The following is a 25,690-nucleotide window of genomic DNA, read 5'->3' as shown; positions in this document are numbered from 1 at the left end:
CCCAAAGTGCTGGGATTACAGGGATGAGCCACCATGCCCAGCCTATGTTTAACTTTTTTAAAGAACTGTTGGGCTAGGTGCAATCCCAACACTTCGGGAGGCTGAGGCGGGCAAATCATTCGAGCTCAGAAATTCAAGACCAGCCTGGGCAAGGTAGAGAGACCCCCATGTCTACAAAAAATAAAAAATTAGTCAGGTGTGGTGGCCTGCAACTGTAGTTCCAGCTACTCAAGAGGCTGAGGTGGGAGAATGACTCAAACCAGTAAGGTTGAGGCTGCAGAGAGCCGAGACCACACCACTGCACTCCAGCCTAGGCAAGCCTCTCTCAAAAAAAAAAAAAAAGAACCATCAAAGTGTTTTGCACAGCATCCACACCATTTTACATTTCTTCCAGCAATGCGTTTGGCCTCCAATTTCTTCACATCTTCACTAACTCTTATTTCCTTTGTTTTAAACTCTAACCATCCAAGTAGGTGTAAAGGGTATCTCACTGTGGTTTTGATTTGCATTTCTCTAATGACTAATAATGTTGAGTATCATTTCATGTGCATGTTGGCCATTTATATGTCATTGGAGAAATGTCTACTCAACCCCTTTGCTCATTTAGAAACTTAGGTAGGTTGGTCTGAGTGCAGTCGTGTTTAAAACTAATTTTTTTTTTTTTTTTTTTTTTTTTTTTGAGACAGAGTCTCACCCTGTCGCCCAGGCTGGAATGCAACGGTGAGATCTTGGCTCACTACAACCTCCATCTCCTGGGTTCAAGCAATTCTCCTGCCTCAGCCTCTCAAGTAGCTGGAATTACAGGCATGTGCCACCACGCCTGGCTAATTTTTGTAATTTTAGTAGAGACGGGGGTTTCACCATGTTGGCCAGGCTGGTCTCGAACTCCTGACCTCAGGTGATCCACCTGGCTCGGGCTCCCACAGGGCTGGGATTAGAGGTGTGAGCCACCGCACCCATCCATTTAAAACTAATTGAGCACAACCAGTTACTAATATCTTTGTTCCTTCTGCACTGCCTCTGCTTCACTTCACTAGCCTAAAACAAATAAATAAAAATAAACTGGGCACAGTGGCTCATACCTGTAATCCCAGCTCTTTGAGAGGCTGAGGCAGGAGGATTACTTGAGCATAGGAGTTCAAGATCAGCCTGGGCAACATAGTGAGAAACCATCTCAAAAAAGAAAAATTAGCCAGGCATGGTGGCATGCACCTGTGGTTCCAGCTACTTAGGAGCAGAGGTGGGAGGATTGCTTGACTCTGGGAGTTCAAAGTTGCAGTGAGCTGTGATCGCGCCACTGCACTCTCACTTGGGTGACAGAGCAAGACCTTGTCTCAAAAAATTTAAAACAAAACAAAAAAAAAAGTGGTTATTTGTCTTTTTATTGTTGAATTATAAGAGTTTTAAAAAATATATTCTGGAGACAAATCCCTTATTAGATATATGATTTGCAAATATTTTCTCCAATTTTTTTTTTTTTAAAAGACAAAGTTTCACTTTGTTGCCCAGGCTGGTCTTGATTCCTGGCTTCAGGCGATCCTCTTACCTCCACCTCCTGAAGTCCCACAGTGCTGGGATTACAGCCAGTGAGCCACTGAACCCAGCCTCCAATTCTTTAGATTTTGCATTTCAGAACCAAAATGGGTCACTAAATACACTGTTCTGTAATCCATTCTTTTCTTTAATAGTGGTTCATGTACATCTTCTCCTCCTGTTTTATTTTCCTTCCCTCATTCTTTTTCACTGCGGCATAGCATTCCATTGTAATTTTGCCACCGTTTATTGGACCAGTCCTCTGCTGAGCTTTACAGAGCCCTTAGGTGGGATGTTCGTGAGAAACTATGTCAGCAGTGGAGACAGTCATCTCCCTGCTATGCTGTCAGCTTTTGGATGATGTGAAAATGCAAGCAGGCACAGGAAATGTCTCTAACTTGCTTACACTTCCTCCCTGAACCCTTGCGGTTTCACAACTCCTGCAGGCACGCCTCCCTCCCCGCCTGCCAGTGTCACCAGCCTAGTGCTTCTGTGAGAAAGTACCATTGTAAGAGGCCAAAGGGCATGATCATTTTCCTCTTTCACCCTGTCTAGGTTGCCAGCAAATCCCACGGGCCTCCTGACGCTGCCCCTGGGGACACAGGTCCCTTGAGTGCTGGAAGGATGAAGGATTCCTGCATCACCGTGATGACCATGGCGCTGCTGTCTGGGTTCTTTTTCTTCGGTAGGCAAGGGAGGAGGCAGGGGAAGGGACATGTGTCTATGACCAGAGAAACTGCAGAGCTTGGTGGAGCTGGAGTAAACAAGGAGCTGCCCCCTAAAAGTGGAATTGGCCTTAGGGATACGGGGCCCAGGGATCTTGGAAGGAGAAAGTGGGGAATGGGGAAAGAAAAGAAATAAATAGGCAAGGGGTGGAAGCAAAGATAGAGAAGGGAACATAAGAAGGGGCAGTGGGTTCTTTAAAAAGGCAGATGGGGCTGGGTGCTGTGGCTCACGCCTGTAATCCCAGCACTTTAGGAGGCTAAGGTGGGCAGATTACTTGAGGCCAGGAATTTGAGACCAGACTGGCCAACATGGCAAAAACCTCATCTCTACTAAAAATACAGTAAAATTAGCTGGGCGTGGTGGTACAGGCCTGTAATCCCAGCTACTTGGGAGGCTGAGGCATGAGAATCATTTGATTCCAGGAGGCGGAGGTTGCAGTGAGCCAAGCTTGTGCCAATGCACTCTAGCCTGGATGACAGAGCAAGACCCTGTCTCTTAAACAACAAACAAACAAAAGGCAGATAGTTAATGAGTAGCTAAAGCTGGGAGGAGGGTGCTGGGTTCTGGGGCCACCCGTGGTACCACCTCTGTGCGTTTTAGGCAAGTCCTTTCCCCTTTCCAGTCCCACACTCTTCATCTAAACAAATGAAGGCCTGGCCTCCATGACATTCTAGGATGCTCTGAACTAAACTCCACGGCGGGAGAGAAAGCAGGGCGGAAAGGACAGCCTGGGTGTGCCAGGGCGCCTGGGCAGGCCGACTGAGGGGGAAGGGGGTTGGGATCTACCCGCGCTCCAAAAGACTGGCCCTGTGGGGTGGGAAGGCAGCCCCCCAGGGATCAGGGGAGCTACAATCTGAGACTGTGGGAGGAGGCGCCTGGGTCCCATGACCGCAGAAGTGGGTGGCAGAGGCGCACCCGGCCCTGGGGCATCCCCATCTTGGCCTCTGCCTGGGAACTTGGCCAGCCTCTGCCTTGGGGCCCCTTGGGTCTGCTCCTCTCTCTGGAGCCTCTAACTTCTCATCCTTCCTTCTTTGCAGAGAGGCCAAACGGGAAGTTGTGTTCTCGGGGCCTGGGAAGAGCTTTCAGAGCTCTAGAGGGGCCGGGAGTTGCTCCTTCCATATTCCCCAAAGTTAACGCCCTGGAGGGGAAGCGCAGGGCGCGGGCGGCCTGGGGAGCGAGAGCCAGGTGGGCCTGGGATCGGCCACCTGCCGGGCACGTGCAGGGCGGGGGTCCCTGGGTCGCAGCTGACGCCCCTTGCCTTCCTCAGCGCCGGCCTCGAGCTACAACCTGGACGTGCGGGGCGCGCGGAGCTTCTCCCCACCGCGCGCCGGGAGGCACTTTGGATACCGCGTCCTGCAGGTCGGAAACGGGTGAGCTGTGCCCCGCAAGTCCTCCTCCTGATGCCCGCCCTGGGGCAGCCCCCAAGGGGCGGCTCTCCAGGGGTTCCCGTCTGGAGGAGCCTGTGGTGGGTGGGAATCCTCAGAGATAGGAGTGAGGGATCAAAAAGCGGGACACAGGCGATCAGGGAGGCCATGGAAGTGCAGAACAGGGAAGGATCCCAGCCCCCAAACACTTCGCATTGCCCAGTAGGTTCCTGACACTCCCTTACTTCCCTGCGAGCGCCTGGAAGCCAGGAGTTTGTTCTCTCTTACTAACCCTTCTTAGATATACCACCGCCCAGCACACAGTAGGTAAGCCATGAATGGCTTTTGAATCAAGCACTGAATGAATGAACCTGTCATGAGACATTCTGGCGGATCATTCTCTGGGCCTCAAAGACTGTAAATGCAAAGGAACCTTAATTTTCTAGGATTTTGGCATTTGGAATTATTTCTCTGGGATTCTGTAGGGAAGAGGTGAGGATGGAGGCACCTTCCTTTTTTTTTTTTTTTTTTTTTTTTCCTGTTTGACACGGAGTTTTGCTCTTGTTACCCAGGCTGCAGGGCAACGGTTAGATCTCGGCTCACTGCAATCTCTGCCTCCCAGGTTCAAGCCATTCTCCTGCCTCAGCCTCCTGAATAGCTGGGATTACAGGCATGCGCCACTATGCCGGGCTCATTTTTGTATTTTTAGTAGAGACGGGGTTTCACCATATTGGCCAGGCTAGTCTCAAATTCCTGACCTCAGGTGATCTGCCCATGTCGGCCTCCCAAAGTACCTTGGCCTCATGCCAAAGTTACAGGCATGAGCCACCCCGCCCGGCCGGAGGCACCTTCTTGAAGGGGAATGGCTGCAGTGCTTGGAGAGATGAGGCGGGAGATCTGAACCTCCTGAGCAGGCAGGAGGAGGTGGGTACAGATCTGGGCCACTCCCTCTCACAGGTGAGATTTCTCCCCAGGGTCATCGTGGGAGCTCCAGGGGAGGGGAACAGCACGGGAAGCCTCTATCAGTGCCAGTCAGGCACAGGACACTGCCTGCCAGTCAGCCTGAGAGGTGAGTAACTGGGGGGTGAGCTGGGAGGAATGGGATCTTGGGGAATCTGAGGCTGGCCCCAGCTCACCTAGATTGCCTGAGCTCCTCCAGACCAACTTTCTGGTGCCTACAGGTTCCAACTATACCTCCAAGTACTTGGGAATGACCTTGGCAACAGATCCCACAGATGGAAGCGTTTTGGTAAGAATTTTGTACAGTGTAGCCGGGCGACGTGGCGGGCGCCTGTAGTCCCAGCTACTCGGGAGGCTGAGGCAGGAGAATGGCGTAAGCCTGGGAAGCGGAGCTTGCAGTGAGCTGAGATCCGGCCACTGCACTCCAGCCTGGGCGACAGAGCCAGACTCCGTCTCAAAAAAAAAAAAAAAAAAAAAAAGAATTTTGTACAGTGGTGTTATCAGAGCCTGTGAAGCTCGATCCAAGTAATGAGAGAAGAAAAGAGGAAGAATGTGGACAAAAGTTCCCACAGACAGTCAAAGGCATCGGAGTCAATTAGTGTTTATTGAGAACCAATGATGAGCCAGCTTTTTTGTTTTTGAGACAAGGTCTCATTCTATTATTCTATTGCCCAGGCTGGAGTGCAGTGGCGTGATCACAGCCTCACTGTAGCCTCAACCTCCCTGTGCTCAAGTAATCCTCCCGCCTCAGCCTCCCAATTAGGTGGGACTATAGGTGCATGCTACCACACCCAGCTAATTTTTATATTTTTTGTAGAGAGAGAGTGTCACCATGTTGCCCAGACTGGTCTTGAGCTGAAGAATCCTCCTGCCTCAGCTTCCCAAAGTGTTGGGATTACAGGTGTGAGTCACCACACCCAGCAGAGCCAGCTATTTTCAAGAACTTACCTCATTTTTCTTCCAGATATGAAATATCTGTGATCATTGATATGCAATATGATTTTTAGTGGTATACAAGCTTTTAATGTTTTCATGGTTATAAATTTCTTTAGTGGCTTATTAGAAAAAAATCTATGACAAGCACATCAAATTTATAATTTCCTACATCATATTGCTTAGGAAGGCTGAAGTTAAACAAAAATTTAAAGGAAACTATTAAGAAAATAAAAGTATGCTCATATGGCAGATATTGTGAAGTATTACACAAATGCCTAAAGTTTAGGAAACACTGCTTTTTTTTTTTTTTTTTTTTTTTGAGACAGAGTTTCACTCTTGTCACCCCGGCTGGATTGCAGTGGCATGATCTCGGTTCACTGCAAATTCTGCCTCCCGAGTTCAAATGATTCTCCTGCCTCAGCCTCCAGAGTAGCTGGGATTACAGGCATATGCCACCATACCCGGCTAATTTTTGTATTTTTAGTAGAGATGGAATTTCACCATGTTGGTCAGGCTGGTCTCGAACTCCTGACCTCAGGTGATATGCCCGGCTCGGCCTCCCAAAGTGCTGGGATTACAGGTATGAGCTACTACACCTTGTCACTTTATTTCTTTTAACCCCGCAAGACACTTAGATGAGATAGGGATCAGTGTACACATTTCACACACGAGGAAACAGGACCAAAGGATTAAGAGACTTGACCAAGGTCACGTGGTTGTAAAGTGGTAAAGTCAGGATTTGAACAAAATTCTCATTTGATCCCAAGTTCATTGCTGTTTCCAGCCAGCATCCTTCTGTGTGAGAGATAGAAAACTGAATGAAATACTGATCCAGTGTTTAAGTAGAACTTGTTTATTTAGCTACTATTATATGCCAGGCATCAGGCTAGGTTCTGACAGGGGAAGGGGAGTGAAATACAAAGTTGATGAGGCCAGGCCGGTGGCTTATACCCGTAACCCCAGCACTTTGGGAAGCCAAAACTGGATGATTGATTGAGGCCAGGAGTTCAAGACCAGCCTGGTCAACCCTGTCCCTACAAAAAAAAAAAAAAATGTTTTTTTCATTAGCTGGGCATGGTGGCACACGTGTGTAGTCCCAGCTACTCGGGAGGATCAGTTGAGGCCAGGAGTTCAAGGCTACAGTGAGCTATGATCACACCATTACACTCTAGCCAGGGAGACAGAGTGACACCTGTGTCTAAAAAAAACAAAAGCAAAACAAAACGAAAAGATGACCATGATACGAGCCCAGACTTTGAAGAAATTGTAATCTGGCAGGAAAGGGTCATAAATGAAAGAAATGACTTTGGGAGGCCGAGGCAGGTGGATCGCTTGAGCCTAGGAGTTTAAGACTGGCCTGGGCAACATGGAAAACTCCAGCTCTACAAAAAAATTAGCTGGGCATGGTGGCGTGTGCCTGTAGTGCCAGTTATTTGGGAGGCTGAGGTGGGAGGATCACCTGAGCCCAGGAAGTTGAGGCTGCAGTGAGCCATGATTGTGCCACTGCACTCCAGCCTGGGTGATGAGAGTGAGACCCAAGAAGAAAGAAAGCAAGGAAAGAAAGAAAGGAGGGAGGGAGGGAGGGAAAAAGGGAGGGAGGGAGGGGAGAGGAGGAGAGAGAGAGATAGAGAGGAAGGAAAGAAAAGGGAAGGAAGAAAGAAGAAAAAGAAAGAGGAGGGAAGGAAGGAAGGAAAGAAAGAAAGAAAAGGCCGGGTGCAGTGGCTCACTCCTGTAATCCCAGCACTTTGGGAGGCCGAGGTGGACAGACACAAGGTCAGGAGTTTGAGACCATCCTGGCCAATATGGTGAAACCCTGTCTTTACTAAAAATACAAAAATTAACTGGGCATGGTGGTGGGCACCTGTAGTTCCAGCTACTCAGGAAGATGAGGCAGGAGAATCGCTTGAACCTGGGAAGCAGAGGTTGCAGTGAGCCAAGATCACGCCACTGCACTCCAGACTGGGCGACAGAGCGAGACTCTGTCAAAAAAAAAAAAAAAAAAAAAAGACGGAGAAAGAAAGAGAGAGAGAAAAAGAAAGAAAAGAAAAAGAGAAAGAAGAAACAAACAAACAAACAAACAAATAAATAAATGAGGGGAGGGGGAAGGGAAGGGAAAAAGAAAGAAAGAGACACCTTTTATTCTGGGAATCTTGATAATTTGATTCGGCTGGAACACAGAAAGAGAGATTGGGACCAGGAGAAGATAGGCCTGGAAATGTGGGGTCGTGCCCAATGTAAGCCCAGCTAAGGAGTCCAGACTTTATCCTGCAGGCGGTGAGGATCCATTGGCATAGAGCATTGGTAGGATGGGAGGGATGGACACTAGAGACTTGCCTTGGTAACCAGTTGGATAGAGGAAGTGAGAAAGGACTCTGAACGTTCTTATTCTTGGTTGATGGTGCCCAGAAGACACATAGCAAATAGGAGACCCAAATCTTTGGCCTTTGCTTCCTTTAGGCCTGTGACCCTGGGCTGTCTCGAACGTGTGACCAGAACACCTATCTGAGTGGCCTGTGTTACCTCTTCCACCAGAATCTGCAGGGTGCCATGCTGCAGGGGCGCCCTGGTTTTCAGGGTAAGGAACTGGGGACTCAGTGGATAAAAATACCTCCCAGTGGCTGCCCCTAGGGAGAACCAGCATGGGCGGTCAAACACCAGAGATGCTTCATTGGGTCCCTTGCGTCTGGCCTCTGCAGAATGTATCAAGGGCAACGTAGACCTGGTATTTCTGTTTGATGGTTCGATGAGCTTGCAGCCAGATGAATTTCAGAAAATTCTGGACTTCATGAAGGATGTGATGAAGAAACTCAGCAACACTTCCTACCAGGTAAAAATGCTAGTTAGGATTCTTGGTTGCAGGCAACCAAGAATGGCTTAAACCATGAAAGGAAATTTTAGTATGTGGTATCCTCAGAGCCTATGGGCATGGCTATAACTGGGCCTCTGGAAGGGATAAGAACCAGGGAGTTGAAGGCTTCTAGGAGTCTCTCTAGTTCTCATTTCCTTGTTTTTTTTTTTTTTTTTTTGAGACGGAGTCTGGCTCTGTCTCCCAGGCTGGGGTGCAGTGGCCAGATCTCAGCTCACTGCAAGCTCTGCCTCCCGGGTTTACGCCATTCTCCTGCCTCAGCCTCCCGAGTAGCTGGGACTACAGGCGCCCGCCACCACGCCCAGCTAGTTTTTGTTGTATTTTTTAGTAGAGACGGGGTTTCACCGTGTTAGCCAGGATGGTCGCGATCTCCTGACCTTGTGATCCGCCCGTCTCGGCCTCCCAAAGTGCTGGGATTACAGGCTTGAGCCACCGCGCCTGGCCTTTTTTTTTTTCTTGAGATGGAGTTTCACTCTTGTTGCCCAGACTGGAGTGCAATGGCACAATCTCAACTCACTGAAACCTCCGCCTCCCGGGTTCAAGCGAGTCTCCTGCCTCAGCCTCCCAAGTAGCTGGGATTACAGGCACCTGCCACTATGCCCAGCTGATTTTTGTATTTTTAGTAGAGACGGGGTCTCACCATGTTGGCCAGGCTGGTCTCAAACTCCTGACCTTGTGATCCACCCACCTTGACCTCCCAAAGTGTGGGATTACAGGCGTGAGTCACCGTGCACGGCCTTTTTTTCTTTTTGAGACAGGGTCTCACTGTGTCCCCAAGGCTGGAATGCAGTGACACGATCATAGCTCACTGTAGCCTCAAACTCATGTGCTCAAATGATCCTCCCAAGCAGCTGGGACTACCCGTGTGCACCACTGTGCGTGACTAATTTTTATTTTTTATTTATTTTTATTTTTTATTTATTTTTTTGAGACGGAGTCTCGTTCTGTCGCCCAGGTTGGAGTGCAGTGGCGCGATCTTGGCTCACTGCAAGCTCCGCCTCCCAGGTTCACGCCATTTTCCTGCCTCAGCCTCTGGAGTAGCTGGGACTACAGGCGCCCACCACCATGCCCGTCTAATTTTTTGTATTTTTAGTAGAGACGGAGTTTCACCGTGTTAGCCAGGATGGTCTCGATCTCCTGACCTCGTGATCCGCCCGCCTCGGCCTCCCAAAGTGCTGGGATTACAGGCATGAACCACTGCGCCTGGCCCATGCGTGGCTAATTTTTAAATTTTCTGTAGAGATGGTTTATCATTGTGTTGCCCAGACTGATCTCAAACTCCTGGACGTCTCAAGAGATCCTCCTGCCTCGGCCTCCCAAAGTGCTGGGGTTACAGGCATGAGCCACTGTGCCCAGCTAGTTCTCATTTCTGTTTCTTTTTGAGTCTTTGCTTCCTTATTCTCTTTTCTCAGTCTCTGTAGACTGGCTCCCTTAGCACCTTTAGACCACATGGACCTATGGAAAGCTCCTAAGTTCACATGTTAAAGTTCCAAGAGGGCTTTTTACCTTTCCCTCAGCCAACGCCTCCCTTTGCAAATTCCCAGTTCTCAGAGAAGAAGCTCTGGCTGGCCTAGCTTCAGTCAGGTGTTGATCCCTGGCGCAGCCAACTGTGTCTAGTTAAGCACGGTCACTCAGCAGAAATATGGCTACTGGAACCCATCCCTGTCAGTGACATAGGTGGACCCAGAGAATAGGAGCTCAACACACAGTATTACATGAGGGAGCAAGGTTTATTTCGTTTTATTTCTGTGCTTATTTGTATATTGCCTCATTTTCAAAAGAATTATCTAAGGCAAGGATGTGGAGTTGAGTTGCCCAGGTCCTGCATAAGAAGACATTGAGCCAGGCACAGTGGCTCACACCTGTAATCCCAGCACATTGGGAGGCTTAGCCGGGAGGATCACTTGAAGCCAGGAGTTCGAGACCAGCCTAGGCAACATAGCAAGACCCCATTTCTACAAAAAATAAAAGCTAGCCCAATGTGGTGGCATGTGCCTGTAGTCCCAGCTATTTCGGAGGCTGATGAGGGAGGATGGCTCGAGCCTGGGAGGCTGAGGCTGTAGTGAGCTATGGTTGTGCCCTGCACTCTAGCCTGGGAGACAGAACAAGACCCTGTCTTGAAAAAGAAGAAGTAGAGTTTGGGGCTGGGCACTGTGGCTCACGCCTGTAATCCCACACTTTGGGAGGCTGAGGCAGGTGGATCACCTGAAGTCAGGAGTTCGAGACCAGCCTGACCAATACGGTGAAACACCGTCTCTACTGAGAATACACACACACACAAAATAGTCAGGTGTGGTGGCACGTGCCTGTAATCACAGCTACTTGGGAGGCTGAGGCACGAAAATCGCTGGAACCCGGGAGGCAGAGGTTGCAGTGAGCCAAGATCATGCCACTGCACTCTAGCCTGAGCAACAAGAGTGAAACTCCATCTCAAAAAAAAAAAAAAAAAGAAAAGAAAAGTTTGGAACAGACAAATGGAAAGGGATATATAATTGAATATCATTTCTTCCTTCCTTTTCTAGTTTGCTGCTGTTCAGTTTTCCACAAGCTACAAAACGGAATTTGATTTCTCAGATTATGTTAAACAGAAGGACCCTGATACTCTGCTGGAGCATGTAAAGCACATGTTGCTGTTGACCAACACCTTTGGTGCCATCAACTATGTCGCGTGAGTTCCCTTTTGCAGGAGAGCGCGTGTCCAGTCATTTGTTCTGGGTGATCTACCCTCTTCCAGCTGCAGGGCGCGGGAACTCAGTAGGTAGGTACAGCAAGGGGCAGTTTATTGTCTGAATTAAAGTGGAACAATTTTACTGCAGGTTCTTTTGGTTGTACATAACAGAAATCTACTCTGTACTAATTAAATCCAAAAGAGAAACTCTAAGCCAGGTGCACAATCTGTAATCCCAGTGCTTTGGGAAGCTGGGGTGGGAGGATCTCTTGAGCCCAAAAGTTTTTGTTTGTTTGGTTGATTTTTGTTTTTGTTTTTTGAGACTGAGTTTTGCTCTTGTTGCCCAGGCTGTAGTGCATTGGCACGATCTCGGCTCACTGTAACCTCCGCCTCCCAGGTTCAAGCCATTCTCCTGCCTCAGCCTCCCAAGTAGCTGGGATTACAGACCTGTGCCACCATACCCGGCTAATATTTTTTTGTATTTTTAGTAGAGATGGGCTTTTACCATGTTGGCCAGGCTGGTCTCAAACTCCTGACCTCGTGATCCGCCCGTCTCGGCCTCCCAAAGTGCTGGGATTACAGGCTTGAGCCACCGCGCCCGGCCCAAACTCTTGACCTCAGGTGATCCACCTGCCTTGCCCTCCCAAGGTGCTGGGATTTACAGCACTTTGAGTGCTGTAGTCCCAGCTACTTCGGAGGCTGGGACTACAGGTGTGAGTCACCACACCCGGCCTATGAGCCAGGAGTTTGAAGCTGCAGTGAGCTATGATCACATCATTGCACTCCAGCCTGGGCAACAGAGCAAGATCCTATCTCTAAAAAATAAAAAATAATTTAAAAATGAAGAGCCAGGACACCAATGTGGCTGGAGAGAAATAAGTGAGAGGGGGAAAATAGTAGGTGATGAGGTCGGAGAGATCATGAGGGTCTGGATGGGTTAGTGACTTGGAGGCCATAGTGAGGACTTTGGCTTTCCTCTGAGTAAGATGAGAAGTCATTAGAGGTTTTGAGTAGAAGAGTGATGATCTGATTTATGTTTTTTAAAAGGTCCCTCTGGCTGCGGGGTTGATATTAGACTGTAGAGGGGGCAAAGGCGGGGGGAAGCGATAGGGCCAGTTAGGACGCTATTGAAAAATCCAGATAGAGACAATGGTTGTCTAAGCCAGGGTGGAAATCCATGAACGGGACCCACAATAGGCCCATGTCTGTGTGGATGGAGATTGGAGAAGCATTTTGCATCCAGATAGAACCAGAGGTCTTGATAGCAGGTGTTCATGGGTAAGACGGTTCACATCTCGCTGCTGTTTCAGCAAGAGCTATGGCCAACCCAGCTTACTCAGAGGGAGGTTGTGGACAAGGCAGGAATTTTATTTTTCTTTTTTTTAGAGTCAAGTCTCAGTCTGTTGCCCAGGCTGGAGTGCAGTGACGTGATCCTAGCTCACTGTAGCCTTAAACTCCTGGGCTCAAGCGAACCTCCTGCCTCAGCCTCCTGAGTAGAGACTACAATCACACACCACCATGCCTGGCTAATTGTTTTCATCTTTGTAGAGTTGGGGTCTCGCTATGTTGCCCAGACTGGTCTGGAACTCCCAGGACAGAAAACTTTAGCCTTGGCCCATCTGGTGTTCAGTTCTCCCTTCTTCATTTATTTATTTATTTTTTTTTGAGACGGAGTTTCGCTCTGTCGCGGCCCAGGCTGGAGTGCAGTGGCCGGATCTCAGCTCACTGCAAGCTTTGCCTCCCAGGTTTACGCCATTCTCCTGCCTCAGCCTCCCGAGTAGCTGGGACTACAGGCGCCCGCCACCTCGCCCGGCTAGTTTTTTGTTTTTTGTTTTTTTTTTTTTAGTAGAGACGGGGTTTCACCGTGTTAGCCAGGATGGTCTTGATCTCTTGACCTCGTGATCCACCCGTCTCGGCCTCCCAAAGTGCTGGGATTACAGGCTTGAGCCACCGCGCCCGGCCTATTTTTTAAATTTTTTGGAGGGTGGAGGATTTTAACAAAAAACAGAAAGCCTGCTAGACAAAATCTAAAAGAACTGTAACACTGGTTCTCCCTCCTTCATCTCACATGCACAAGCACCTCCTCTCTGCTGGGAGCCAGAGATAAAGCAACAAATCCAACATGGTCCTTTCCTTGAGGAGCTCATGGTTTAGGGGGAAAATTGACAGAGAAGTCATGGTAATTCATTGGGTTCACTGCTATAGTAGAGATCCGGAGGCGGGCTGGGTACTATGGGAAGGCAGAGGAGGTGCTGGAAGAGTTTGCTCTGGAAGAGTGACTCCCCAATTTTCTTAAGCTGTGGGACCCTCTCTTCCACATTGAAATCTCACTTGGATCAACATCTGTAACTGATTAAAGAGTGGTGGCCATGTGGTTGCAATGGAGGGTGGGAAGCCCAGAGTCATTTCTCACAAAACCTCCTCCTCCTGCCCATGGGCTCTGGGACACCCTCTGGACTGCCCAGGATGCAATGTGAGGACCCCTGGTCCAGAAGGAAAGGGGTGGCAGCAAGGAGGTTTAGAGGTGACTGTTGCAGGCTTGGAATCCCGGCCTGGGAGATCCAGGAAGGGCTTCTGCGTAACCAGTATGGCGGTGACTTGATGAGCAGGTGGGGAAGGAGACCTCAGGCCCTGGTTTTGGGGAGTCTCTCACCTCCTCCTTTCCTGGACACAGGACAGAGGTGTTCCGGGAGGAGCTGGGGGCCCGGCCAGATGCCACCAAAGTGCTCATCATCATCACAGATGGGGAGGCCACTGACAGTGGCGACATCGATGCGGCCAAAGACATCATCCGCTACATCATCGGGGTAGGGTCCCGGCTGCTTCCTACATCTCGCCTTCCCTCTCCTCTTTCTGAACCCCAGGCCCCTTTCTTCCTGGGGTCAAACTCTTGTGAAAATAATGGCAAACTGGACTGAGGTTTGGGGGATTTCAGCTCCTCACTCTCCTCTCCCTCACAGATTGGAAAGCATTTTCAGACCAAGGAGAGTCAGGAGACACTTCACAAATTTGCCTCAAAACCTGCGAGCGAGTTTGTAAAAATTCTGGACACATTTGAGAAGCTGAAAGATCTATTCACTGAGCTGCAGAAGAAGATCTATGTCATTGAGGGTGAGTGACAGGCCCTGGGAGAGGGCTCGGGAGGCTGAATACAGAAATTCCCCTGGGACATCAGGCCAGGCTCAGCGGATCACGCCTGTAATCCCAGCACTTTGGGAGGCTGAGGCAGGCGGATCAATTGAGCCCAGGAGTTTGAGACCAGCCTGGGCAACATGGAGAAACCCCATCTATACTAAAAATACAAAAAATGGCCAGGTGTGGTGGTGAGTGCCTGTAATCCCAGCTACTCAGGAGGCTGAGGCACAAGAATCTCTTGAACTCAGGAGGCAGAGGACGCAGTGAGCCAAGATCGCACCACTGCACTCCAGTCTGGGTGGCAGAGGAAGACTCCATTTCAAGAAACAAAAAACAAAAAACGAAAACGGCTGAGCGCGGTGGCTCACACCTGTAATCTCAGCCCTTTGGGAGGCCGAGGCGGGCAGATCACCTGAAGTCAGAAGATCGAGACCAGCCTGGCCAACGTGGCAAAACCCCGTCTCTACTAAAAATACAAAAATTAGCTGGGCATGGTGGCGCACGCCTGTAATCCCAGCTACTCAGGGGGCTGAGGCAGGAGAATTGCTTGAACCCAGGAGGCGGAGGTTGCAGTGAGCCGAGATCACGCCATTGCACTCCAGCCTGGTAGGCAACAGAGTGAGACTCAGTCTCAAAAAAAAAAAAAAAAAAAAAGAACAAAAGACCTCCCCTAGGACATCATATTAGAAACACAAATAATAATAAGCACTTACTGAATATCTGATCTTGTGCTAAGGGCTTACCTAAATAAAACAGACCTTTAGAAGGAATTTAGGAGAGGGTCATTTGGGAGCAGCCTCTGTGATCTTCCTTTCTCTTCCTTCTTTCTCTCCTTCCTTCCTTCCTCCCTTCCTTCCCTGTCCCTCCCCTCCCCTCCTCTTCTCTTCTTTTCTCTTCTCTTTCTTTTCTATTCTTTTTGTTTTTTTTTTGAGACAGAGTCTCGCTCTGTTGCCCAGGCTGGAGTGTAGTCACACGATCTTAGCTCACTGCAAGCTCCACTTCCCAGGTTCACGCCATTTTCCTGCCTCAGCCTCCCGAGTAGCTGGGACCACAGGCACCCACCACCACGCCCAGCTAATTTTTTGTATTTTTGTATTTTTTAGTATTTTTTAGTAGAGCCTCTGCACCTGGCCTCTTTTTTTTGCTTTTCTTTCACAGGGTCTCACTCTGTCACCCAGGCTGGGGTACAGTGGCATGATCACAGTTCACTGCAGCCTTAGCCTTCCAGGATCAGGTGATCCTCCCACCTCAGCCTCCCAAGTAGCTGGGACTATAGGTATATGATACCACACCTGGCTAATTTTTTTTTTTCATTTGGTACTTTTTGTAGAGGCAGGGGTCTCGCTATGTTGCCCAGGCTGGTCTCGAATTCCTGGCCCCAAGCAATCTGCCCGCCTCGGCCTCCTAAAGTGTTAGGATTATGGGCGTGAGCCACCACACCCGGCCCTCTGTGATATTTCTTTCTGAAATTCCATCTTCTCTTGGAGCTCAGGTTGATCCAGGACTGACCTATGTCTTGCTGGTGTGATCTGAGCCCTGCAGAGTGAATATAATTCCTCCCCCTTCTTGCTCAATGTCTTGCTGTCACTTATCTGAGGCTCCACATTACTTCAGAAGGGCAGACGGCAGGGGCCAGTGTGAAGAACCCACAAGTCTTCTTTCCTGGCCTAAGATAAGAAAAGATTTGTATCGTGGTCACCGGATGGAGGACTGATTATGGAGGGCATTTCCCCAGGAAGCTTACTTGGCTGAAAGATATGTGATTCCTACAGGAAAGTCTCCTTTGCTAGGACACAGCCTTGGTGTTCAGTTCAGTTAAAGAAGCAATGGGCTGGCCGGGCGCGGTGGCTCACGCCTGTAATCCCAGCACTTTGGGACGCCTACGCGGCTGGATCACGAGGTCAGGAGATCGAGACCATCCTGGCTAACACAGTGAAACCCCGTCTCTACTAAAAATACAAAAAATTAGCCGGGCGTGGCGGCGGGCGCCTGTAGTCCCAGTTACTCGGGAGGCTGAGGCAGGAGAATGGTGTGAACCTGGGAGGTGGAGCTTGCAGTAAGCCGAGATTATGCCACTGCACTCTAGCCTGGGCGACAGAGCGAGACTCCGTCTCAGGAAAAAAAAAAAAAAAAAAAGAAGCAATGGGCTGAGAGCGGGGGCTCATGCCTGTTATCCCAACACTCTGGGAGGCCTAGGTGGGCGGATCACTTGAGGTCAGGAGTTTGAGACCAGCCTGACCAACATGGTGAAACCCAGTCTCTATTAAAAATACAAAAATTAGTTGGGTGTGGCGGCGGGTGCCTGTAATCCCAGCTACTTGGGAGGCTAAGGCAGGAGAATCACTTGAACCCAGGAGGCAGAGGTCACAGTGAGCTGAGATTGTGACACTGCACTCCAGCCTGGGTGACGAAAGCAAAATTCTGTCTCAAAAAAAAAAAAAAAAAAAAGAAAAAAGAAAAAAAGAGCAATGGTCCAGTCTGGGCAGCATAGCAAGACCCCATGTCTAAATAAATAATAAAAATGAAAAGTGAATTTAAAAAAAATTTTTTTTTAAAAATTCACTCTCTGGCCAGGCACAGTGGCTTACGCATGTAATCCCAGCACTTTGGGAGGCCAAAGTGGGCGGATCAAGAGGTCAGGAGATCAAGATCATCCTGTCTAACACAGTGAAACCCCAAACCCCGTCTCTACTAAAAAAATTAGCCAGGCGTGGTGGTGTGTGCTTCTAGTCCCAGCTACTCAGGAGGCTGAGGCAGGATAATCGCTTGAACCTGGGGGTGGAGGTTGCAGCCACTGTACTCCAGCCTGAGTGACAGAGACTCTGTCTAAAAAAAAAAAAAAAAAAAAAATTCACTCTCAACTGGCTTTTAAGCTGAGATATGAAAGATGAGATTCAAACAGCAACATGAGGAAGGTGGAATGAGGGCAGAGAGAAGCACAGGTGCAAGACCAGGGGCAGGGAAAGGGCTCAGCATGCCAGGAAAATGGAAAAAGTTCAGTGTGACCGGAGCACGGTGAGGAAGGGAGAGAGAAGGTTGGCAAGGAGGTAAGTGTCTTCCAGACCCTCAGAAAGAGTTTCGATTTCAGTGTGAAGATTGATGAGAAATCATGAGGAGTTTTTTGTTGCTGTTGTTTTGAGACAGGGACTCACTCTGTTGCCCAGACTGGAGTGCAGTGGCGCGATCACAGCTCACTGCAGCCTCAAACTCCTGGGCTCAAGCAGTCCTTCCACGTCGACCTCCTGAGTAGCTGGGACTACAGATACACATCACCACACCTGGCTAATTTTTTAATTTTTTTGTAGAGACAAGAGTTTCTACTATATTGCCCAAGCAGGTCTTGAACTTCTGGGCTCAAGCAATCCTCCTGCCTCAGCCTCACATAGTGCTGGGATTACAGGCATGAGCCACTATGCCTGGCTGAGGCAGAGTTTCTACTATATTTCCCAGGCTGGTCTTTAACTCCTGAGCTCAAGCAATTCTTCTGCCTCAGCCTCACAAAGCGTTGAGATTACAGGCATAAGCCACTGCGCCCAGTCCATGAAGAATTCTTTTTTTTTTTTTTTTTTCCTGAGACAGAGTCTTGCTCTGTCACCCAGGCTGGAGTGCAGTGGCGTGATCTTGGCTCACTGCAACCTCAGCCTCCTGGGTTCAAGCAATTCTCCTGCCTCAGCCTCCCGAGTAGCTGGGAGTACAGGTGCCTGCCACCACACCCAGATAATTTTTTTGTATTTTTAGTAGAGATAGGGTTTCACCATATTGGCCAGGCTGGTCTCGAACTCCTGACCTCAGGTAATCCACCCGCCTCAGCCTCCCAAAGTGCTTGGATTACAGGTGTGAGCCACTGTGCCTGACCTTTTTTTTTTTTTGAGACAGAGTTTCACTCTGTCGGCCAGGCTGGAGAGCAGTGGCGTGATCTTGGCTCACTGCAACCTCCAGTTGTTTTTGAGCCTCCCAAGCTCAAGCAATTCTCCTACCTCAGCGTCCCAAGTAGCTGGGATTACAGGCGTGTCCCACCATGCCTGGCTAATTTTTGTATTTTCAGTAGAGACAGGGTTTCACCATGCTGGCCAGGCTGGTCTCGAACTCCTGACCTCAGGTAATCTGCCCGCCTTGGTCTCCCAAAGTGCTGGGATTACAGGTCTAAGCCACCACGCCCAGCCAGTGAAGCATTCTTAAGGAGAAGCTATATAAGCCAGGCACAGTGGTGCATGCCAGTAGTCCCAGCTACTTGGGATGCTGAGACAGGAGTATCTCTTGAGCCTAGGAGTTTGAGACTGCAGTGAGCTATGATGACACCACTGCACTCCAGCCTGGGCAACACAGCGAGTCCCTGTCTCAAAAAACAGAAAGAAGGTGTATTTCAAAGGCAGGAATATCATGATTTGGTGACGTGTTGGAGACGAGATGGAGGAAAGAGAAGACTGCAGGTGGATTTGGTTTCTTAGCATGGTTCATTAGGTGAGTGGGAGTGCCATTCATTGATGTGAGAAGCCTGAGTTAGAGCAGAAACCAAGAGCTGAGTCTTGGACACACGGAGATGAGTAATTGGATATTCAAATCTGGAGGCTGGGCACGGTGGTTCACACCTGTCATTGTCCCAACACATTGGGAGGCCGAGGCGGGTGGATCACCTGAGGTCAGGAGTTCAAGACCAGCCTGGCCAACATCGTGAAACCCCATCTCTACTAAAAATCCAAAAATTAGCTGGGGATGGTGATGCACCTGTAATTCCAGCTACTTTGGGAGGCTCATGCAGGAGAATCGCTTGAACCCAGGAGGCAGAAGCTTTAGTGAGCTGAGATTGCGCTGCTGCACTACAGCCTTGGCCATGGAGAGAGACGCCATCTCAAAAAAAAAAAAAAAAAAATTAGCCAGGCGTGATGGTGTGTGCCTGTAGTCCCAGCTATCCAGGAGGCTAAGCCGGGAGGATTGCTTGAGCTTGGGAGGTTGAGGCTGCAGTAGGCTGTGATTGTGCCACTGCACTCCAACCTGGGCAACAGAGCAAGACCTTGTCTCAAAAACAAAAAACAAACAAATCTGGGACTCCCAGGGTATTACATGAGAAAGTCAACTCAGCATTAAGTCACTCCCTGGGTCTGCCTGACCCTCACATGCATGCCTTCTACCCTAACCCAGAGGTAAATACCTCACTTCTTCCCTGTCCTGCCATGAATTTTTTTCACTGCATTTACGGCTGTTGGGTCTCACCTGTTCTCTGCTTTGTTCCCCAGGCACAAGCAAACAGGACCTGACTTCCTTCAACATGGAGCTGTCCTCCAGCGGCATCAGTGCTGACCTCAGCAGGGTGCGTGCTGGTCTGGAGCAATGAGCTGCAGGGAGTGCAGCTGACTCCGGGGGGTGGATCGGTGGGTAGCTGACCCGCTCATCTCCTTCCCTGGGCAGGGCCATGCAGTCGTGGGGGCCGTAGGAGCCAAGGACTGGGCTGGGGGCCTTCTCTACCTGAAGGCAGACATGCAGGATGACACATTTATTGGGAACGAACCGTTGACACCAGAAGTAAGAGCGGGCTATTTGGGTGAGTACTTCTCTTTTCTGCTGGGTTCTTCTGGTTGTAGGGTCAGACGGTCGCTTAGCCTGGCTTCCAAAATAATAATGAAAGCAGTTAAGCAACCAGCATGAACAAAGTCAGAGTTTAAATATGGCTATAACATTCATAATTTATTGTCTGTATTTTCTGATGCTTTAACATCTTGGGGCTGTGCTCATCCTGAAGAGACTACGCCTCCCAGGGTTGGCGAATTCCTAGAGATAGTAAATAACTTGCCTGTGAATATACCTTGTAGCTGCTCATGGTGGCTCACGCCTTTAATCCCAGCACTTTGGGAGACTGAAGCATGTGGATCACCTGAGGTCAGGAGTTCAAGACCAGCCTGGCCAACATGGTGAAACCGTCTCTACTAAAAATACAAAAGTTAGCCAGGCGTGGTGGTGCATGCCTGTAGTCCCAGCTATTCTGGAGGCTGAGGCAGGAGAATTGTTAGAACCCGAGAGGTGGAGGTTGCAGCAAGCGGAGATCACGCCGCTGCACACCGGCCTGGGCAAAAGAGCAAGACTGTGTCTCAAAAAACAGGGTCGGGCACAGCGGTTCACACCAGTAATCCCAGCACTTTGGGAGTGAGGTGGGTGAATCACCTGAGGTTGGGAGTTTGAGACTAGTCTGGTCAACATGGCGAAACCCCATCTCTATTAAAAATACAAAAATTAGTCGGGCATGATGGCGGGTGTCTTTAATTCCAGCTACTCAGGGGGCTGAGGCAAGAGTATCTCTTGAACCCAGGAGGCAGAGGTTGCAGTGACTGAGGATCACGCCACTGCACTCCAGCCTAGATGACAGAGCAAGACTCCGTCTCAAAAAAAAAAAAAAAAAAAGGCCTTTTATATGCAAACCAACCAATTCCAAGCCCATATCCCCAGCCACCTCCTTTGTCTAATCCGTACACACCAAGCCAATAGTTCCTCTGCCCTAAATCAGCTCAGGGCCAGGCATCAATCAACCAGAGGCCACCGCTATAGCCCAGAGTCAGCCAAAATTAGTCAAACTGTGCAATCCTAAACTTGCTTGAACTTGCCAACCTAACTTACCACCCTTCCTTGTGGAAACCACAAGAAGAGCTCTGGGCCATGCTCTTCCCTGGCTCCTCCTGCCTCTCCACTAATCTGATGTTTCTCTGTCTGGCCCTGCGTGGCATCCAGTGCCTCCTGCCTCTTGGAACTGTGACTAGTAAACTTCTTTCAATGACAGTAACTCTCTATACCACCAGTCACACCTATATATTAAATCCCAGGCACATTTTTAAACAACCTGCCTTATTAGTAAGAGGACTGGCTACTCCTTTTTGAGGCTTCCTCCTCTTGAATTGTCCAAGATTACCTGAGGTCAAGAGTTCGAGACCAACCTGGCCAACATGGTGAAGCCCTGTCTCTACTAAAAATACAAAAAAATTAGCTGGACATGGTGACGCGCACCTCTAGTCCCAGCTACTTGGGAGGCTGAGGCAGGAGAATCACCTGAACCTGGGAGGCGAAAGTTACAGTGAGCCGAGATTACACTACTGCACTCCAGCCTGGGCGACAGAGACAGACTTTGTCTCAAAAAAAAAAAAAAAAAAAATTAGTTGGGCATGGTTGTGCATGCCTGTGGTCCCAGCTACTTGGGAGGCTGAGATGGGAGGATCACTTGAGCCTGGGAGGTTAAGGCTGTGGTGAAGAAAAAAAAAAAGAAAAAATAACTCTAAAATTTAATCTCTAGCTGGGCATGGTGGCTCACACTGTAATCCCAGCACTTTGGGAGGCTGAGGTTGGCAGATCATTTGAGGTCAGGAGTTCGAGACCAACCTGGCCAACATGGTGAAAGTCCGTCTCTAGTAAAAATGCAAAAAATTAGCAAGGCATGGTGGCGTGCACCTGTAATCCCAGCTACTCGGGAAGCTGAGGCAGGAGAATAGCTTGAACGCAGGAGGCAGAGGTTGCAGTGAGCTGAGATTGTACCACTGCAGTCCAGCCTGGGTGACAGAGCAAAACTCTGTTTCAAACAAAAAAAAAAGAAAAAAAGTTTAATCTCTAGTTAGACACCCACCCCACTATCCACACACGTAAATATATACATATATGTGGATAGATAAATAAACAGAATCCTGAGTGTCTACTATGCTACTATCCTTCAGATCTCCGTTTAGCTATCACTAGCATAGCACTAAGCATTTTATATATGCATCTTATTTAACTCTCAAAACACACCCCATGAGATTGGTACTGTTCCTTTTTTCTTCTTTAGACATAGGGTCTCGCTCTGTCACCCAGGTTGGAGTGCAGTGGCGCCATCTTGGCTCACTGCTGCCTTGACCTCCTGACTTTGAGAAAGCCTCCTGTTTCAGCCTCCCAAAGTGCTGAGGTTATAGCCGTGAGCCACAATGTCCAGCCTCTTCCCTTTTTGTAGATGAGAAAACTGAGGCAGTGCAGAGGCATGAAGCAATGTACTTAAGACTACACAGCTAGGAAACAGTAGCACTAGGATTTAAACCTTGTCTCACTGAGTTCAAGGATCTGAAGTTCTTAACCCTTGTGCTTCCAGACTCCATACGACAATAGGGAAGTGGTTCCGTCTCTTCACTCTTCCTTCCATGTGCTGTAGAGCCCTGGCCAGCTCTGTTTTATTCACTCACTTTCAACTTCTCTGCACAGAGACCATCAGATGGGGTCAGTGACTCATCCCAGAGGATTCCTGCTGGTGGCTCCTGTCTCTAGGCCAAGCCTGGGTCCAATTTCCTGCAGTGTTTCCTAGAACATTCAATAGTGATTGTCCTGGTATCTTAGAGGAAAGAACCTTGTTACCGGAAGTTGAAGATGAAGACAGCCTGACACTGACATGATATCTTTTTTTTTTTCGAGACTGAGTCTCTCTGTTGCCTAGGCTGGAGTGAAGTGGTGCAATCTCAGCTCACTGCAACCTTCGCCTCCCGGGTTCAAGTGATTCTCTTGCCTTAGCCTCCCATATAGCCAGGACTACAGGTGCATGCCACCATGCCCAGTCAATTTTTTGTATTTTTAGTAGAGACGGGGTTTCACCATGTTGACCAGGCTGGTCTCGAACTCCTGACCTCAGGTGATCCACCCACCTCAGCCTCCCAAAGTGCTGGGATTACAGGCGTGTGCCACCACGCCTGGCCAGCATGATATCTTTAAGCATGAAAATTTTTCAAATTTCCTGCTTTATTTTATTTTGTTAGAGACAGGGTCTCACTCTGTCACCCAGGCTAGAGTGTAATGGCACCATCGTAGTTCACTGCAGCCTTGAACTCCTGGGTTCAAGCAATCCTTTTGCCTCTCAGCCTCTCTAGTACCTGGGACCACAGGTGTGCACCACCACACCTGGCTAGTTTTTGTAATTTTTTGTAGAGATGGGGTCTCACTATGTTGCCCAGACTGGTCTCAAACTTCTGGCCTCAAGTGATCCTCCTACCTCGGCTTCCCAAAATGTTAGGATTACAGGCGGGAGCCACTGCACCTAGACAACATGCTTTATTTTTAATATCCATGCCAACTTTGCATTCTTCTAATATATCCCATTTTATTTTATTTTATTTTATTTATTTTGAGACAGAGTCTCACTATGTCGCCCAGGCTGGAGTGCAGTGGCGCTATCTTGGCTCACTGCAAGCTCCACCTCCCAGGTTCACGTCAGTCTCCTGCCTTAGCTTTCCAAGTAGCTGAGACTACAGGCGCCTGCCACCATGCCCAGCTAATTTTTCATATTTTTAGTAGAGATGTGGTTTTACCGTGTTAGCCAGGATGCTCTCAATCTCCTGACGTCGTGATCCGCCCGCCTCAGCTTCCCAAAGTGCTGGGATTACAGGTGTGAGCCACCGCACCCAGCCTCCCATTTTATTTTATTTTATTTTATTATTTAAGAAAAAAGAGGCCAGGCATGGTGGCTTACACCTGTAACCCCAGCACTTTGGGAGGCTGAGGTAGGTGGATCACGTGAGGCCAGGAGTTCGAGACCACCCTGGCCAACATGGCAAAACCCTGTTTCTACTAAAAATACAAAAAAGTATCTGGGTGTGGTGGCTGGGCACCTGTAATCCCAGCTACTTGGGAGGTTGAGGCAGAAAATTGCTTGAACCCGGGAGGCGGAGGTTGCAATGAGCTGAGAACACGCCATTGCATTCCAGCCTGGGCAAGAAAGCGAGACTCTGTCTCTAAAAAAGAAGAAAGAATGGAGTCTTCCTTACTAATCCTCAGGTAAACTGAGGCTCAGAAGAGGCTCCACACTCCACTTGTGGTGCACAGCTGCTTTTCCCTGGGTGTGCATGTCACCCACAGTTGAAGAAATGCCATCCCCAAGATGGCAGGATTTGGTCGGCTGGGAGCACATGGCTGCTTTTCTCAGGAGAAGGTCTTCAGCTGTTTTGATGCATCTCTGCTACTAACCCAATTCCCTGGGGCCCCTGCCCCTCTCCTGCTGGGTGTTCTTCCAGCATCCTCTGTTCCTAACTCCACTCCCCGCACACTTTCCTCAGGTTACACCGTGACCTGGCTGCCCTCCGGGGAAAAGACTTCGTTGTTGGCCTCAGGAGCCCCTCGATACCAGCACGTGGGCCGAGTGCTGCTGTTCCAAGAGCCACAGGGCGAAGGACGCTGGAGCCAGATCCAGACAATCCATGGGACCCAGGTGCGCACAGTCCAAGGGCATCTGCAGACCAGGGACTGGAGGGACACATGTCACACTCCCTTCTGTCCTTTGAACGCTCATCCACTTACGTGTTTACCCTGTGCTAAACACCATCACATTTGTCCCTCATAACACACGGAGGTAAGCCCTGTCATCTCCCTCTCTAGTTTAAGAAACAACCTCAAAGAGCCCACCTTGTCTTAATGCACGTAGACTAGGGGTGGATCCAGGATTGGAACCTGCATTTGAGGGAGTGGCATAAGATGAACTCGGTACAGGTATATCCCTGCCAGCCTCTGCTGTTCCCACAGGCGTCTCCCCAAACACCTGCCTCTCCCCACAGATTGGCTCTTATTTCGGTGGCGAGCTGTGCGGCGTCGACGTGGACCAAGATGGAGAGACAGAGCTGCTGCTGATTGGCGCCCCACTGTTCTACGGGGAGCAGAGAGGAGGCCGGGTGTTTATCTACCAGAGAAAACAGGTGGGGCCAGGACCTGGGGCTGAGAGGGAGGAGGCGGAGCAGCAGAGATTCGCAGCTCCCAGTTATTCTGAAGGCTTTCTCTGTCTGGTCATGTGGTGATCAAACTTTTAGAACGACAGAGAGGCAATAGCGAATCCTCACTGGGGAAAGACTGTGTGCAGGGTCCAGTGCCAATATTTCTTTTTCCTTTTGAGACAGAGTCTCGCTCTTGTGGCTCAGGCTGGAGTGCAGTGGTGCAATCAGTGCTCACCACAACCTCTGCCTCCTGGGTTCAAGGGATTCTCCTGCCTCAGCCTCCCGAGTAGCTGGGATTACAGGTGTGTGTCTCCATGCCCAGCTAATTTTTGTATTTTTAGTAGACACGGGGTTTTGCCATGTTGGTCAGGCTAGTCTTGAACTCCTGACTTCAGGTGATCCACCCGCCTCAGCCTCCCAAAGTGCTGGGATTACAGGTGCCCTCCACCACACCCAGCTAATTTTTGTATTTTTAGTAGAGACAGCATTTTGACATGTTGGCCAGGCTGGTCTCTAATCCTGACCTCAGGTGATCCACCCGCCTCGGCCTTCCAAACTGCTGGGATTATAGGCGTGAACAGCTGCACCTGGCAGGCGGCGCCAAACTTTTTATAGACACGACCTCACTTTCCTCATAACCACCTGCTGAGATACTACAAGCTTTATTTTATAAATGGAAATCCCTGGGGTGCAGTGGCTCATGCGTGTAATCCCAGCACTTTGAGAGGCTGAGGCAAGACGATTGCTTGAAGCCAGGAGTTCAAGACCAGCCTGGGCAACATGACAATATCCTGTTTCTACAAAAATAAAA

At 49.3% G+C, this 25,690-nt stretch overlaps 1 protein-coding gene and 1 non-coding gene across 6 annotated transcripts in view; one reads left to right on the top strand and one right to left on the bottom strand.

The window, feature by feature from the left end:
* The first annotated feature begins 1,982 nt into the window (after positions 1-1,982).
* Positions 1,983-25,690, top strand: part of ITGAL (integrin subunit alpha L) — a 53,014-nt gene continuing 29,306 nt past the window's right edge. For 2 of the 5 annotated variants that reach the window (XM_021933277.2, XM_009198842.4), the window contains exons 1-13: positions 1,983-2,218; positions 3,527-3,629; positions 4,598-4,692; positions 4,805-4,872; positions 7,977-8,094; positions 8,216-8,346; positions 10,908-11,053; positions 13,728-13,860; positions 14,014-14,164; positions 19,423-19,496; positions 19,595-19,727; positions 24,232-24,383; positions 24,727-24,864. In XM_021933277.2, coding sequence (XP_021788969.2) covers positions 2,158-2,218; positions 3,527-3,629; positions 4,598-4,692; positions 4,805-4,872; positions 7,977-8,094; positions 8,216-8,346; positions 10,908-11,053; positions 13,728-13,860; positions 14,014-14,164; positions 19,423-19,496; positions 19,595-19,727; positions 24,232-24,383; positions 24,727-24,864 — 1,503 coding nt within the window. In that variant the 5' untranslated portion in view covers positions 1,983-2,157. Of the gene's footprint in view, positions 2,219-2,739; positions 2,992-3,526; positions 3,630-4,597; positions 4,693-4,804; positions 4,873-7,976; positions 8,095-8,215; positions 8,347-10,907; positions 11,054-13,727; positions 13,861-14,013; positions 14,165-19,422; positions 19,497-19,594; positions 19,728-24,231; positions 24,384-24,726; positions 24,865-25,690 lie in introns of those variants that run through there. The other 3 variants (XM_009198844.4, XM_031658316.1, XM_021933278.2) reach the window with 3 other exon arrangements.
* Positions 13,040-13,100, bottom strand: LOC116271357. Its single transcript, XR_004179920.1, has one exon. It is a non-coding gene; the product is annotated as a U7 small nuclear RNA (small nuclear RNA).

Source organism: Papio anubis, chromosome 18 (genome assembly GCF_008728515.1).
Source record: "Papio anubis isolate 15944 chromosome 18, Panubis1.0, whole genome shotgun sequence".
NCBI classification, from domain to species: domain Eukaryota; kingdom Metazoa; phylum Chordata; class Mammalia; order Primates; family Cercopithecidae; genus Papio; species Papio anubis.
The sequence above is the reverse complement of the archived record's forward strand: the minus strand, read 5'-3'. Positions and strand labels throughout refer to the sequence as shown.